General features: G+C 36.7%; 1 protein-coding gene across 1 annotated transcript; it reads right to left on the reverse strand.

The window, feature by feature from the left end:
• Positions 1–291: 291 nt before the first annotated feature.
• Positions 292–798, reverse strand: LOC140014114 (uncharacterized). Its single transcript, XM_072064514.1, has one exon. The coding sequence runs from the start codon at positions 796–798 to the stop codon at positions 292–294; it is 507 nt and encodes a 168-aa protein (XP_071920615.1).
• Between the last annotated feature and the right edge of the window lie 16,172 nt (positions 799–16,970).

Raw genomic sequence — 16,970 nt, forward strand, 5'->3', positions numbered from 1 at the left:
TTCAGCAATCTTCTTTTGCTTCAGGCTCAGTTCCTTTTCCAATGTCCAATTTGATTACAATGGAAGCAGGTTGCTTTGGACTGGTCCGCCTTTGCCTTTTTGGGCTTTTGGGTGGGCTTGTTTTTGGATTTCTTAAATCCCTTTTCTTGCCTCTTCCTCTTCTTAGAGGAAGTAACGACAAGCACACCAGTAGCCTTTTCCCTTTTTGATTTCTTTCTCAGCAGTTTTCAGCACATTCAACAATTGAGGCAAAGTGTGCTGTAGATTATTCATCTGATAGTTCATAACAAACTATGAGAAAGAATCTGGTAGAGATTGGAGCACTAAATCAACATTCAGCTCCTGATCCATCTTAAAACCTAATTCGGCCAGTTTTTCAATTAGCCCAATTATTTTTAAGACATGCGGAGCAACAGGTGCTCCCTCTGCCATCTTGCACTTGAACAATTCTTTAGAGGTATCATATCTAACCGTCCTTGATTGTTGTTCAAACAACTCTCTCAGGTGTTGTACAATATCATACGCCCCCATGTTCGTGTGCTGCTGCTGAAGCTGAGGAGTCATGGAAGCTATCATGATACATGAAGCTTCCCTATTGTCATCCTTATGTTTCTTATAAGCATTTCTAACAGCAGCAGGTGCAGTAGGTTCAGGCTCTTGAGGCATTGGACCATCAAGTACATACTCAATTTTCTCATGAGTGAGAACGATAAGGACGTTACAATGCCAATCAAGAAAGTTCGTGTCATTGAGTTTGCAATCAGTAAGAATAGTGCGAAGGCTCAAATTGTTATTCATTCTACAACAAAATGAAAGATAGAATTTGTTAGAAAAATGTTTTGTTTAATAAAATCATAAAAACTTCAAAATTATGATTTTATTTCCACTATTTTTTCCAAATCAATTACCCTCTAAAATTGAATCGGGAATTTCTAAAATTCCATAGTGGCTAGGATCCTATCTTAATTTATTTCGACCTTGAGTGTGTCCCAACAAATCGAAAATAATTATGAAAGGTAGGTACTTTTACCAATTACAACTTATTGTAATTCCTAGATCAGTTGGGTGTCAACTCTTGACTTTAAATCTCTATGAATCAACCCAACACTTGCCTCTAAAATTAATGATTTTGAGTGAATCCCAACAAATCATAATTTTAGCTAAATCAAACCCATCATTCTTGAGAACATTTCTCATAGCAAAAACACGTAGTAAGTAAGGCAGCCTTGGGTGAATCCCAACAAGCTAGCACTTAATAACTACTCTAGTTTTTATACTATAATGATGGAAGGCATTTTATTGATTTAATATTATAGTTGAGGGATTTGTCTCCTTTTCCAAAAATATTTTATAATTAAAATTTTTGGAAAAATTGCTCATTTGGTCTCATCAATAAACATGCATATAACCATTTCAAACTTATAAACATGAATTTAAATCGTGGATGGTTGCGGATATTCCTAAACTAATTTCCCCGGCCACTAGGAAAATTAGCAATTTACTAAGGTCTCTGAATACGAGATGAACCCCTTCGTCGTCGTATGCCTCATTTCTTCTTTTCAAAGTTACAATTTCTGTATCGATAATATAAATTCCTATCATCTATTCCTGTCTATTGTACATTACAAATAGTATAGAAGAAACCCCGAGTTACATTCGGGGGGAATTTAGATGAGAAAAGAAATTACAATTAGAAAATAAGAAAGACAGGACACGCAGGCCCTATTTTAAAATTAATTACAACTATTCAAACCTAGAATGATTGTAACCTTCCAAAATACCACAATCATATTGCGTACTATATCCACAACCATCCACCATGCATTTTCAAAATTTAAACAACTTTAAATAAAAGAAAAGCATGTAAAATAAGCAATCTCAATTCATGGATTAATTGGATTTAATTCCTAAGGTCCCAAACAAAATTTGGGTCCATGCATATGCGAGAAATTTTGGTAAAATTAATTTTTATTAGGTCATTGTTATTCCTAACTAAATTAGGAAAATAATTGGAAAGATAATTTCAATTAATCAAATTAATTGTGAATCAATTCCCAACCTAATGATATATGAAATAAATGATTCCATAACACAGTTTAACAATTAAAATGGGATTTAATTCAAAGGATTGCCAAAAGTTCAAAACTTCAAGTTTTAGGGAAAAAAAAATTCCAGTTTCCTAAACCACTCTTGCAATCGTTTTCTAGCATCACTGGCGACCACCACTGGCCACCATTTCTACTGTCACCACCACTGGGTTCTACACTTATCGCCAGTGGCAACGGCTCCCAGCAGTAGCTCCCAGGTGCTCATCTTCAGCAGTAACCTGCTGCAGTTTTTTCTTGCATAGGTTGCTGCTGTAATTTGCAGCAGTTTTGATGCATTCTCACGCCTTGAAAACTCTTGGTTTGCTTACCCAGCAACCACCAAGAGCTATAGCAACCTTCCACCACCACCAAGGAAGCCTCCCATGGCCTCACATAGCAGCGGCAGCAAGCGGCAGCCCTTGGAAGATCGCTGGCAGCAATGTCGGCTGTTGCAGCAGCAAAACTGCTGCACTTTGGCTGCTAACCTTTTTTTTTTCATAAAACTAAGAGACCAGCAACTCTTGCATATCATCAACAAAGATTCAGGTCTGATTCCATCTCATAAGAAAAAGAAAACCTGATAATCACGTTGGACAGCATGACCCGCAAATGCCCGGCAAAGTGATGATCAAAATTCAAGTTTTGATTGAATGAATAACCAATAAAATTTGTAACTTTTCCAGAATTTAAAGGTTAGTCGGAGGCCTCAAAATTTCAGAAAACCAAACCCATAACAATGCTATAATCAAATTATAGCAAACTTGTTCATTCAAAGCTTTCTTGGCTAATGCAAGGGATTAAGATGGAAGAATATCAGACTAGTCGGAACCATAACAAGAGTCCAAGGTGCATGAAACCAGTTCTAAACGCCCTTGGTATTCAAGTTTCCATATAGTCCCAATATTTATATTCCTCCGAAACTTGTTCTTACACACAATTTCGCATATCAATTAAATTCAACCAGTAATATTAATCCATGAATCCAAAATTGCTTAAAATCATACGTAAAATTCTTAGGGATGGCTCTGATACCACTGTTGGGTTTTAGGGACACTACGCAGCAGAAAAATAAAAATTTTTTCCTAAAACCATCCAGGAATCACCCTAGATTTTACGTATGATGTACTAAAAGTAGGGTTTTAGGATTACCTTAATCCAAGCGGCGTCTCCCTGCAGCGTTGTTTGAGGATAGTCAGCCCTTGAGCAGTCCAGTCGTCCTGCCTCTACTGATATCCACGCTAGAGCAACCCTGGGTCGTCTCACGAACTATGTACTGAAGAGCATGAAAAAGTTGCTAGCCCTTCTTGCTCTTATTCGAAAATATGTGACCCTCACAGATTCTCCCTTTTGCCTTTTTGTTACCTTCACCTCTCTCACATCTCTATCTCTCCCTTAGGAGTTAAAAGGAGAAAGAGAGATAATAAGATAGAATGATGAGTCTTTCTATTTGATTCAAAATCAAACGATAAGACTTCTCATCACCCAAAACTCTATATATCAGTTATCTGACAGATAAGAGATAATCGTTCACTCTTATTTACTCAAATAGGCCTGGGATTTATTTTCTTTTAAAATTAAACCCCAATAATTAACATAGTTTTAATCCAGGATTAAATCTATATTGCCTGTGACCCAATAGGTCCCGAATAAGTTGGTAATAATTATGGTTTAATAATTAGATAAAATAAACGACTTTATTTTATCATAACTTATAATAAATAATTAATCCATAATTAAAGATCACGAGCGGTGTCTAGCAACACATCGCAACCGCCCAATTACTCGGAATTAGTCAAGGGAATTTGACCTAACCTTTCCGTGAAAAATTACCGTGTAATTATTATCCTTTCACCAAAGATATCCAATTAGTCAGGAATAAAGAATAAGTGCCAATTCCCTGATGACTGATTAAGTTTTCTAGTTCCCGAAATTTACCCTGAATTAGGTTAAATTGAAGACATTCTTCAATTTACCTAATAGTCGACTTTAGGGCTAATTTCCCACTAGTGGCCATCCGGATATCAACTCCTTCTATCAGAGTGGTAAATCCTATCTCGATCATCCATTCTCTTTACATGCTTCACACTACATCCAACTTCTACACTTTAAGGCACTCACGAAGAGTAACAAGTAAATAGAGTCAAAATGTAGCGATTCACACTCAAGATACTATGGTGATCTCAAGTCGTAGGATCACTTACACAATTTTCCACTAGAGATACACCATTGGCACTAGATAAATATCCTAACGGGATCTCTAAATGGATCATTCCAATGCATTTGTACTTTCCAAATCATCTATGTGACGGCCCCACCTCCCCCTAGGGCTTACCCCAGTGTTCAGCGGACCGCCTGCCCAGCTCTCGCCAGGACTCACTCACTCACTCACTCGAATCACGTGCATACATCCATGGACCATAATTAACATCGCAATTCAAGCTTAGAATTTACATTGATGAAAATCAAGGAACAAAGCCTCAATATACCCAAACTGGTTCAAAGCGGATCCAATCCAAATACAAAACATTCTATTCGAAAAATAGCGCGAGTACAAGACAAAAGTCAAAAGTCAAACAACTAGAATACGCTAGTCTTTACACATCTCACGCCTCGCTCGTACCCCCTGTAAGGAAAACAAATAGCGTGGAATGAGCTAAAAGCCCAGTGAGGTTCCAAATAACAAATTGACCATTTTAAAAGTACGAGTATCAACATAGCAAGTTAATGGCATCAAAATTCATAAGAGTGGACAATAATATTTCAAGTAACAAATTTCCAAATGATCAAGTATAAAGTGCTTTTGGTTTTCAAAAGGAACAACAATCCGATAAGCAATAATCATTGTCAAGTATAAGGATACAGAAGGCTCTCAGGAGCCAAATTCCCATGGCATCTCCAGAGCTTGATCAAGTAACAATTGATACTCCGTCAACTTTCAAGTAAGTAACCAATCCAGTAGAACACCACTTAACGACTCTCCATCCACCGTTCAAACCCCCAGCTGGGCCCAAAATCCTCAAGAACACGGGTGGTAATACTCAAGTATACCGATTAGCCGAGGAGATATCACTCCACTCGACAAAACAAGAGACCCAGGGTTCGTTACCCAATCGACCAAACCCTTGCCGGCTCGACTTAAGTAACTCGCCACCGGGTTTCTGGAATTCCAGGAAGTGCGCGCATCATAAACAAGTATATCAAGTCAATTGCAACAATAAACGAGTATATATCACATAAGAGCAAGTGCGATAAAGTACACTCTTGCCCTAACAATTCATGAATATAACATGTAATCATATTGGTCACGTATCAAATTCAAGTTCAAGTTCAATTCGGTATTTGAAAGCACTCACCAAAAGATATAGTGCTTCTAGTATTCACGTTCAGTTATACTCCAGGTTTTGGAGTCCAGATCTGCGATGAAAATTCAATTTGAGAACTTTGAAACATGACTAAGATTCGAAACTTAAACGTTTCGTTCAATGAGAATCAAATAATTGAAATTCATTTGAGAGACATTCGTGAAACACTTTCTCGCATATCAAATCGTAAGATTTTGCAGCATATTTACTTGGAAATAACATTTGAGTCGAAAGTGCAAGAAAAACGAGTTTACATTGGTCATTATGTCCTTTCCTCAAGGGCACAAGTTCGACTAGGCTTTAACATATAACCCTCGAACCAAGATAGCCAAAGTCCTAGATGGCTCAAGTACTATTCATATCAACTCGACCCAAGTCGCAAGTATTTTTTCTATAGTCCTCGAGCGTACATTTGGGCAGCATGCCCTTTGTGTTTATCTAATTTTCTAGCCATTTATAGCTTCATTATTTTTCCTCACCCAATCCCAAAGTCATACATATCATAGATTCAAGTAAGTAGCCGTTCCATAGGCTCATAATAACATAAGAACAAAGCCCAAAGTGATAACAAGTGCGGAAATGTAACCTAGCAAAGACAGATTTGACGTGTGGTTGCGAAAAGAACACATCTGAGGCTACGCTTATCAGATTGAGGTGTAACTTATACCATTTCGAAGCTAAGACACAGGGCTACAATTTTCATGAAGAGCACTTAGTCTAATTTTCAGTGTAACCTAATCAAATTCCCAATTCATATAATCTGGTTTCAACTATTCGGCTAATCAACCGTACTGCATTCAAATGGCCATATCTCAGTCTACCAAGGTCCGTTTAGGGCGTTCTGGGTGGTGTTGAAAATCTAAGACAGAGTACTAAAACTTTCATGTTTTGGCAAAAGGCTAAATCCGGATTATAGTGAATAAACACAACCAAATAGACTAAACTGTCCACGCGGAACTCTGGAATGTAACCTAGAACAATGAGAGTATTTTCATCTTTGCACAAGCTACGTTGCTCCGATTAAGCTGAAATTTTGTAGGCACCTATAAAATACCATTCTATACAACTTTCATGTTTTAACCTAAGGCCAATTAGGCCTCTATCATGAGGCAACAAAACCGGACAGAAAGAGGGGAAATTTTACAGAAATCTGGAATTTGTTAATTTCAATGCAACCTTTCATGATTTCTTGCTTCACTTGCTACCAAACCCCTTATATAACCTTATATACAACATATACTAACTATACAACAAGTTTAGGTAGAAATTTATTAACCCTAACTTGCATATATCATCCCAAAAATCATCACATCCACTTGCATATCTTGTAATCAAGCTAAAACATGATCTAAATAACATCTTAAACCAAAACTTAAAGGAACAAGGATCATGATCAGATTTTTATACCTCAAAGACAAGGCTTGGAAGAGTGATACTTCACCCCCTTTGAAATTTCTTAGTTCCTCAAGCTTCCCAACTCACAACCCACACTTTAATCGATTTAGAATTGGATTTTCTCACTTGGTTGAAGCAAATCAAGAAGGAAATTTGTTTCTCTTGCTCTTCTTTTCTCTCTCTCTTGTCTCAGCCCTAAGCAAGAAAAAATGAGGGAGAAAGAGCTTAGTTTGTCTTATAAGAAGGTAAGAGGATTAGGACTAATTGTAACCACAAGTTGGGCCAACACTTGGCTCAACTTTCACCACAAAATTTTCTTTTCTTTCCTTGCATTTTTTTGTCCCAATTTTCGGCCAAGAGATGACCATGAGGGGGGGGATATTTTGCTCAATTAGTAATGAGCTTGTAGGGTAAGAAAGTGGTGATCAGGTGGTGGTTAAATCGGTAGTACACGGTACGCGTCGGTTCGCGCCGTTTTTCCTTAAATCACCCGTACTAGAGTTTTTAATTTCTTTTCACTAAATTTTATTCATTGCTTCTAATCACATATTATTTCTCACTTAAAAGTCACTTTTAATCACCAAATTTGATCCTTGCTCCGTACCAAAAAAATCATCCGGTGAAAAATGGCAAAAACCCTAATTTGCTCCAATCTTGGAAATGAAGAGTGAAACCCTACTTTCTAGATTTATTTGCACTTATTGTGAAATGACTGGTTGGTAGGGATTTAATAAATGAATAATTTCCAAATAAAAGAAAATTTTTAAGAAAAACGTGAGAGGTTTTACAATTTCAGTAATTAAAATTAGGGTTTCAATTAAATATGAGAGATTTAAGAAAACCGGTTAGTCACAAATAAACTAGAGTTTTTGATTAAAAATTTTAGGGTTTCTAATCTTTTAAAACAAAATAAGGTTTTAAATCAAACCCAAAGAAATACACTTTAGTATTTTCTTTACAAACAACCTCCTAATATTCGGAGTGTCACAATCTACACATTAGCCTAGGTATCATCATACCATAACTGATGAGAACAACCACTAATTACATTAATTAGAGGCTAACTGTGTACTAGTTTTACCGTACTAAAGATGTCCTATTTCATTAGTGTAGACACCAAATTTTGAATAATTTTATGTAGCATCTATTTCATGATTTTTATTTTAGATTGCTTGCATTTTAGTTCGTTATTGTGTGTTTTGCACTATTAGTTGTTATGATATTTTAGTTTTATTCATTTTCGCCCTTTTAGTTGACCTATTTCTTTTGCTATTTATTTTTATTTACTTTTAGTTTTAGTTTTTAGTTTTAGCTTTTAAGTTTAAGATTAGCATAGAGTTTTTAGAGAAAAGAAAAGGAAAACATCAAAAATATGTTTTAGTCATTTTGTTTTTATTCAATGCTTTCTCGAAGGAAAAATGAAAATGAAAAAAAAAAAAGGGAGAAAAGAGAAAATTAAAGAAAAGAGGAAAAAGAAAAAATAGGCTTTAGTTGGATATGAAAAAAAAGAAAAAAAAAGGAAAATTTGTTCACAAAAATATGTTTATTTCTTTAAATTCAATCTTTGGGCAATTTAGTTATTTTTTATTAAGTTATTTTGAGAAAAAGAAAATGATGAAAAATGAAAAATTGAAGAATTAATTAAAAATGGCCATTTTTGTTTAGTTTTTTGTTTAAAATTATTTTTTGTTTTGTTATTATTATTATCACCTGGTTTGTGTAATTTTGTTGTTATTATTATTTATACTTTATTTTATCATTTCTGTAATTAATTTGAAAAAAAAAAAAAATAGAACACCGCAACATGCACGCTGCAATTTTTTGCAGCGTGCAAAGGACAGTCACACACGCCCTCAGCGGAGGGCTAGATTTGATGGAAGTAACAAGTCCCTCATCCTCAACGTTGAGGTGAGGGTTTAAGGCTGGAGTCTCCTATAAAAGGGAACAACAGCCGAGAGATTGAAAAGGGTTTTTGGGAGAGAAAGGAACGGCTGAAAATCTGGGGAGAGAAGGGAGTGAACGGCAGAACTGAGAGCAAGAGGGAAAAGGGGCAGAGCTAGGAAAAAAGAGGGAGAACAATCGAGAGAGAGAGCTAGTGGGGAGAGAGTGGAACGGCTAAGGAAAACTGAGAAGAGAGAGACAAAGGTTGTCGGCTGTAGACTAAAGGGAAAAATCAGAAACAAGCAAAAGAAAGGAGAGGAAAACAGGCTGAGAAATCAGAGAGGCTGATGGGCGGCTGATTAGGAAGAAGGAGTAGAGCATACAGAGAGAGAGAGAAGACAACTGCATCATCATCGCTCCTCCGTCGAGTGTTTGCTGAATCGTTCAAGTTCTTTCTTCGTTTCAGGTATCGATTTCTTCTTTTAAAGGTCAAAGTTTTTTCCTTTAGTTATTTGTTTGCATTTCTGTGTCCTTGTTGATTCTGGTCCGGCTTCAATATGACTAAGGTTTCTTGTTTTTGGGTTTGGTAAAATCTGAAGTTTGGGTGGGGGGTTGATATTTCACATATGGGTGTTTTGGCCGAGAGAAAATGGTTAAAGTTTCCAACTTTGGTTGGTGGTTCGTCTTAGGTTGAGTTTTGGGTTGCAAGACTAGATTTTTCTTGTAAGTTAGTGTCATAGATTCTCATTTTAAGTATTGCTGCTGTCCATGTGAGGAACAAGAACCAAATCAGAAAATGGAGTGCTTCTTCGGCAAGTTGAATTTCTGACTTTTAATTCGTTGATTTCCCTTTTCGTTCTGTGAGTTTGTAAGCTGTTTTTGGGTAGTTATAGGTATAAAATGCATGTTTTGTATGTTTGGGGGCTGAAACACTTGAATTAAGATCAAATGCTTGCTGAAAATGATCATTTCAGGTTGCTGAACCACCTTTGCACACATATTTTTCCAGAATTTTTTGCATGGCTTCAGTCTGGTTTTTGTTCATCTGGATTGGGGTGGGTGTATAGTTACTTGCGTAGTTTAAAGCCGTGATGTTGGGGTTGAAGGGTATCTAATCAAAGTCGTGTGTTCGAATTGGAAATTTGAGTTAGGAAAAAAAAAATGCAGCAGGCTTCACTTTTGGCTGCTGAATTTTTCGAGTGTTTGAATTACTTAGTTTGCTGGTTATTTGAAATATTTTGAGAGGTGTTTAACGTGGTTTTGAGTGAAGTTGATTTGAAGTTTTAAATGAACTTGGTTTTGCCGAAAGTTTACATGCAAGGATAGAAAGTCATGGCTGAAAATTGCAGAAGCCAAATCCGCAAGTTTGTTGAAAGGTTCAAGCAGTTTGCATGTTTTTCCATGCTCATGGTTCATTGTACCATGGCATTTATGTGTGTTTTGAAGTAATGATTTTGTTAGGTGAAAGGTTTGGTTAAAGGTGAGGTGCTAAAGTCCAAAGTTTGTGTTTGAAAATGCAGCAAATTAGTACAGAAGCCTAAGCTGCCACAATTTTTCTGTGATGTTTTCTTCTCTGTGTTTGATTTGTTGAGTTTTCCTACTTAACCTGCATGCCTAATCTTATGTTTGAATGGAAGAAAAGAAGGTTTGGTGTTGAGTTTGCATTCTTTGAATCACAGGAAACGTAAACTAGCTTGAATGTTGGCCAAGTAAAATAGATTTCCCTAAAAATTCTGAATGGTGGGTGAGTTGTCTTGAACCAATCTGAATCATGAGTTGGTTTCTCATTCCAGATTTCTCTTTGTTTTTTTGTATGCATAAAAGGTGTTTTTAAGAATGAGTTTGCAACCTTTAGCGAGTGCTAGGAAGCTGGATTTTCTTCTTGGTTAAAATCTTTTCTCTTGCCGCATAAGGCTGCTGAAGTTCCAAAGTCTCGGCTGACTCCCTTTGGCTGCAGAAATGTTTCCTAAGCTTTGCATGAAGTCACCTGAACTGTTCAGATTTTGCATGTCTGTTGGCTGACCTTTGGTGTTAAATTTATAAGTTTCATGATGCAAAATGAGAGGAATGTATGGTAGTTTTTTGTTTGGGATTTAATTGAGTTTGAAAGCTGTTAATGCCGAATTGAGGGAAGCTTTCATCAGAATTCTTGTTGCAGGCAATGTTTACGTACCTTTGCATGGTTTTGCATGAAACTATTTTTGAAAATTTCACTTTAACCCCCCAAGTCTCCCCTTGTTCTACTATGACCCACAAATTTGAGAAAGCTAATCAATTGGGTCCCTGTGATTTTTGCAGCAATGCATTATGGCCCAATTACATTCCATGTTCTTGCAATTAGGTCCTAAGGTGTTTGCATTCGAATCATTAATTGATCTTTATTATTTTGGGGACCTTTGAAGCTCTTTGATGATTCATTTTGACGTTGATTGTGATTGATTAGTGATCATTATTGGGTCCTAGAAATGCAAGTTTAAACCATTCATGGACCTTCATTCACTCTTGGATTCTTGAGATATGATGTTTGCTTGGACTTTAATTTTTACTTGGGGACCTTTGAGTTTTTAAATGCTTCAATTAGGTTCAAATGATTTGAGTAGTGCTTGCATTTGGGTCTTTAGTGGATGTTATGCTTGGAGGTTGGATGATCATGTCTTTGCTTGGTCTTTAATTAGCTTTTTACTTCATTAAGTTGTAATTGGGGGAAAATTTGATGATTAGGTGGATTCCAATTGTTTTGTTTATATCTTATAATTAAATTGGTGCGTTAATCCTTTGCTTTGAATGGTCTTAGCACATGTTATCCCGTTAGTTGGTGACTTAGCCCAGTTTAAATCTCGTCCATTTAACACTACAAAAGGGAGCGGTATAATTCCTTTTATCTTTTTTGTTTCTCTTATGTGACTCAACGTGCTAAGTGAATTGCATGTCTACTTTGCTTTCTTAGCTTTTCTTTAATTCCTTTTACTTATGTCATTTGCTTTTTGCTTTCATTAAGTTATTCTTTTAATGGGGTATGTGTACACCTCTTGGCTTGTAATAGATAGGGCGTAGCAAGTAATTTGGTCCACTTTCCCTTTCCCTTTTGTTTTAGTTAGCAAATGTAATGGTTGCATGCCTATGTGTTATATGTTAAATGCTTTATTAGGATTTTGCATCTAGTCAAGCATGCTAAGTGTTATGTGCTACGTGTTTATAAGTGATTCGCATGTCTACTCGCTTTTTATAGTGTGGATGAATGGAATGAATGAATGTACATCACCACACTAGTCCAACGCTAGTTGTGGCTTCTTTTATCGTTTCCACTAGTCCAACGCTAGTCGGAATTCATAGGAGGGGCTAGTCCAATGCTAGACCCAATAGGTTCTTTTTTCCCTTTTTCATTAAGTGCATGATCACCACATATCACGCATTTTTCCTTAGTTTATCATTTGGCATGTTCCTCAAACCCCTTCCCCTTCACTTTAGGACTTGCATCTCATGCTAGTTAGGGTTCATTTGCGTGAAAATCCCCTTCCGATAAGGGAAACGAGCGAGTGTGGCTTCAAATAGCCTTAGCACGCTAGTTTTTCCTTCTAGTCAAAGGGAAAATTAAAATCATAAAACTAGAGGTCATCCCCGTACCCGACTTGATGCATTCCTCTAAGTTCATACATTTTCATTTTCTCATTATTCTCCTCGTTAAATTTTTTAATCCATATGCCATATTCACACACTTATTCACTTCTTTATTTTTCACCTCACACATTTGCACCTATCTTTTTACTTATATATATTTACTATTTTTGTTCACTTGCACACGAGCACTTATATTTTCATTCATTTGCACACAAACACTTTCAAATTGCACACATGCCCTTCTCTACACTTTGCACACTTACACTCTTATTTGAGTCCTCATTTGCATCATTCACGATTTTCTATGAGGTCTTTCTTATTGGCCTTCACAATTCATGTGAATGGGAGCACGAGCCTCATAAGAGACATTTCTTAGATTTAGGATTGCATTTCTCATTCATTAGTCTTTGTCCAAATTGCAAATACATACTTTGGGTAGAAAAAAATTAGGAAAATAAGGGTTAAATCACGCAACTAGCCTTGGCTAGGTCGAAGGGGTGCCTTGAATTTTTATCCTTGCCTTCCCCTTCGTCAAATGTGACTCCCGAACCTTTTTCTTTGTTTGCGTGGACTAGGAGTCGTTCAAAAGGGTTTCTTACTTTTTTCCTTAAAAAATTCACTTTTTGGGTGACTTGGTACGCCCTAACTCTATACCAAGTGGCGACTCCATTTTTCATATAAAAAAAAAACCTTTTTGAACTATTTTTCTTGGGTCAAATCGTCGCATTTTCAAAAGTCCCATTTAGACCCATTTTTATTTTTATCAAAAAATTCACTTTTTCCAAACCAATAAAATCACAAAAACAATCATTTTATTTTTCCAAAAAATGGGGCGCGACAATTAGTACTACAACTAGGGAATTTTAAGAATATTACTATAAATGCGATTAATATCTCATAGTCATCAACTCTTGTGACTACCATCACATTAGTAAACATTCTAAGGACTTTATCAGTTATATCTAATATTTAACAGATAAATAAGAAGTTATTAAAATACAAAACATAAAATTTAGGAATGTATAAAATAAAAACAAATACATTGTTTTAGGGCATACATTCCAACAATAACAACTTAAACAAAAATAAAAGAATCAAAGCCATGGATCAGACCTTATACCTCAACAAAAGGGCTTGCAAGAGTAATACTTCACCTCCTCTTGAAATTTTTGGTTCGCTTAGCTTCCCAAATTCACAACTCACAAGTTAATCGGTTTAGAATCTTGTTTCTTTCACTCAAATGGTGCAAATCAAGATGAAAGAAGGTTGTTTCTCTTGCTCTCTCTTTCTCTCCCTCTTGTCTCGGCCAAACCAGAAGAAAAATGAGGAAGAATGAAGCTAAATGGAAGATATAAAGGCAAGACAATTGGTTTGGTCAAAGAGCCATAGGTGTGTGACACTTGTCACCACCAAAACCTTCCAAATTTCTCTTTCTTTTCCTTGCATTTTGGGCCACATATTTTGGTCACATGGCTGAGGATGAGAGGGGGATATTTTACAAAAATATCAAGGTATGTGGTGGTAAGGAAGTGGTGGTCAAGTGGTGGGTTCAATCGGTAGTGATCGATACCCGTCGGTTTCAACCGATTTTTCTTAAATCGCGTATACTAGGGTTTTTTTACCTTCTAATCACTAACTTATTATTATCACTTCTAATCATATAATATTTTCTCATCCAAAAGTCACTCTTAACTATCAAATTTGATCCTTACTCGGTACCGAATAGTCACACTACGAAAAAACGTGAAAACCCTAATTCGCTCTTTCTTGAAAACGAAAAGTGAAACCCTACTTTCTAGATTCATTTTGCACTTATTGTGGGATGATTGGATAGTAGGGCCATATTAAATGAATAATTTCCAAATAAAAGGGCATTTTTAAGAAAAATATAAGGAATTTGCAAGTCCTCACAGCCGCTGTTTAACTTTTCTTTTGAACATCTGACATGCTTTTGTTATAGCCAGTTGGGCTAGTTTCTTTTGTTATCTGACTGGCTGAATGGATTTTGGTGCTGAAGTGCTCATGTATTTAATGGGTTTTGTACCGACCGGATGTCAGATAACTTGTATATTTTTTGGTGTGATCTTGTGAATATATGTATATATCTGAGTACAATTTTTGGGTTTATCTTTTGTGTGTCTTTCGTGTATGCACATTTATATTTTGTGTTCTTTATTTTATTTATATCTCGAATAATAAGTACACATTATGTTTCGATTTATAAACTTTTGAACTTAAATGGACTCCGGCAATCCAGGTAGAGGGCGAGAACGAGACCCTAAAGGAAAAAATGAGAATGAGCCGGATCAGGTAGCTACAGCCATCCAGCGAATGGCTGACCTGTTAGAACGAATGGTTAACCAACAGGGTTAGAGTCAGGGAAATAATGCCGGAAACCCTGAAAATAATGCGGGTAATCACGAGGGAGAGGACCGTGCCTTAGAACGGTTCCAAAAGTTTGCACCCCCGAAATTTGTAGGTGGACCCAATCCTGACTTAGCGGAGGGTTAGTTGGATCGCATGTTGGATATATTTGCTGCGCTTGGGTATTCAGAGGAACGGCAAATATCTTTTCCTGTTTTTCAATTTGAGGGGGCCGTCCGAACTTGGTGGAATGTGATCAAGGCTAAATGGGAGCGGGAACAGGCCCCCTGGACGTGGGTCAATTTTACTCAAAAATTTAATGAAAAATATTTGCCACCCATTGTACAAAAGAGGCGGGAGGATGACTTTATCCGTCTGCGCCAAGGGGCATCCAGTGTGGCAGAATACGAAATCCAATTTATGAAACTTTCTCGTTTTGCTCCAGATTTGGTGTTAACGGAGCAAAAGCGAATCCGTCGCTTCGTTCAAGGCTTGAATGTGGAAATTCAGGAGGCACTAGTAGTTGCTAAGTTGGACACCTTTAACCAGGCACTAGAAAAGGCAGGGCAAGGCCCCAAAGGGGTGCCCAGCGTGGGGGGTCAACTACAGGAACTAAGCAGACCTGTGATTTCTGCAGGGACAATCACACAAACGAAAACTGTTTGAAGAATAGTTCGGTACGAAAATGTTTTAAATGTGGCAGTACGGAACATCTGATTGCCCAATACCCAAAGATGCAGAAAGAAAGAGCTAAACCACCGACAGAAGGGACCACAACTAATCCGACAAATACAGGGAGAAATCGACCCAAAGTACCGGTCAGAGTATATGCAATGCGTCAACAAGATGTGACTGACCCTTCGGCAGTCATCGAAGGTACGCTCTCTCTTTTTCGAAGTACCGCAAGTGTTTTAATTGACCCTGGTGCCACGTACTTTTTGTAAACCCTGCATTTATGGTTCATGTAGATGTTAAAGTTGAAAAATTACCGTATAATTTAGAAATTAAAACCCCTATTATCAGTAAGATTTTAATTGCTAATGTGGTCTATAAGGGGTGTGAGGTATGTATAGGAGAATGGAAATTATTGGTAGACCTTATTGAGTTAGTTCTCAAGAGATACGATATCATTTTGGGAATGGACTGGTTGGCCAAATATCATGCACAGTTGAATTGCCGTACCAAGAAGATTGACTTTCATATATCGGGTGAGTCCATATCACAATTAGATTTATGAGAAAAGTTAATTTTCTCTACTTTTATCTCTGGGATTCGGGCTTGAAAATTACTATACAAGGGGGCACAAGATTATTTGGCGATGTTAATGAATACTCCGGTGGATCAACTAAAGGTAGAAAATGTACCGGTGGTATGTGAATTTCCGAAAATGTTTCTCGAAGAACTGACATCACTACCTCCGGAAAGGAAAATAGAATTTAAAATTGATTTGCATCTTGGAGTAGAGCCAATATCAAAAACTCCATATCGAAATAGCTCCTACAGAACTTAAAGAGTTAAAAACTCAGTTGCAAGAATTGCTGGATCGAGGATTTATACAGGAGAGTGAATCACCGTGGGGAGTCCCGGTATTATTTGTGAAGAAAAAAGATGAAGGATTACGAATGTGCATTGACTATCGAGAGTTCAATAATCTCACCATTAAAAATAAATATCCCCTGCCACTTATTGATGAGTTGTTTGATCAACTGCAAGGCGCAGTTGTATTTTCTAAAGTGGATTTTCGGCAGGGATATTACCAATTGAGGATACGAAGAGAGGATGTACCTAAAACCGCCTTTAATTCACGGTATGGACATTTTGAATTTGCTGTCATGCCCATCAGATTGACCAACGCTCCAGCAGCTTTCATGGACCTAATGCACCGCGTCTTTAAACCATATCTAGACCAATTTGTTGTAGTATTCATTGATGATATTTTGGTCTACTCTAAGACTTATAAGGACCATGAACAACACTTGAAACTAGTACTACAAACTCTTAAGGAACACCAATTATATGCCAAATTTAGCAAATGTGAGTTTTGGTTGGAGAAAATATCCTTTTTAGGCCATGTGATAGGGTGTTAATTGTTAGCAATTTTATTGTTAATTTCCCCTTTTATCCATGCCAAATATTGTTTTAATTATTAATATTTACTTATATTTGGTATTGGACCCAATTTCAGGGAATGGAACAGAAAACTACAAAAAATGAGACTTTCTGGAGATAATTGAGACTTCAAACAATCGGGCCCCATATGGTG

Source organism: Coffea arabica, chromosome 9c (genome assembly GCF_036785885.1).
Source record: "Coffea arabica cultivar ET-39 chromosome 9c, Coffea Arabica ET-39 HiFi, whole genome shotgun sequence".
NCBI lineage: Eukaryota > Viridiplantae > Streptophyta > Magnoliopsida > Gentianales > Rubiaceae > Coffea > Coffea arabica.

What these genes read in the sequence shown, in the direction of transcription:
- LOC140014114 (XM_072064514.1), bottom strand. Translation starts at nt 798, where the DNA reads ATGAATAACAATTTGAGCCTTCGCACTATTCTTACTGATTGCAAACTC.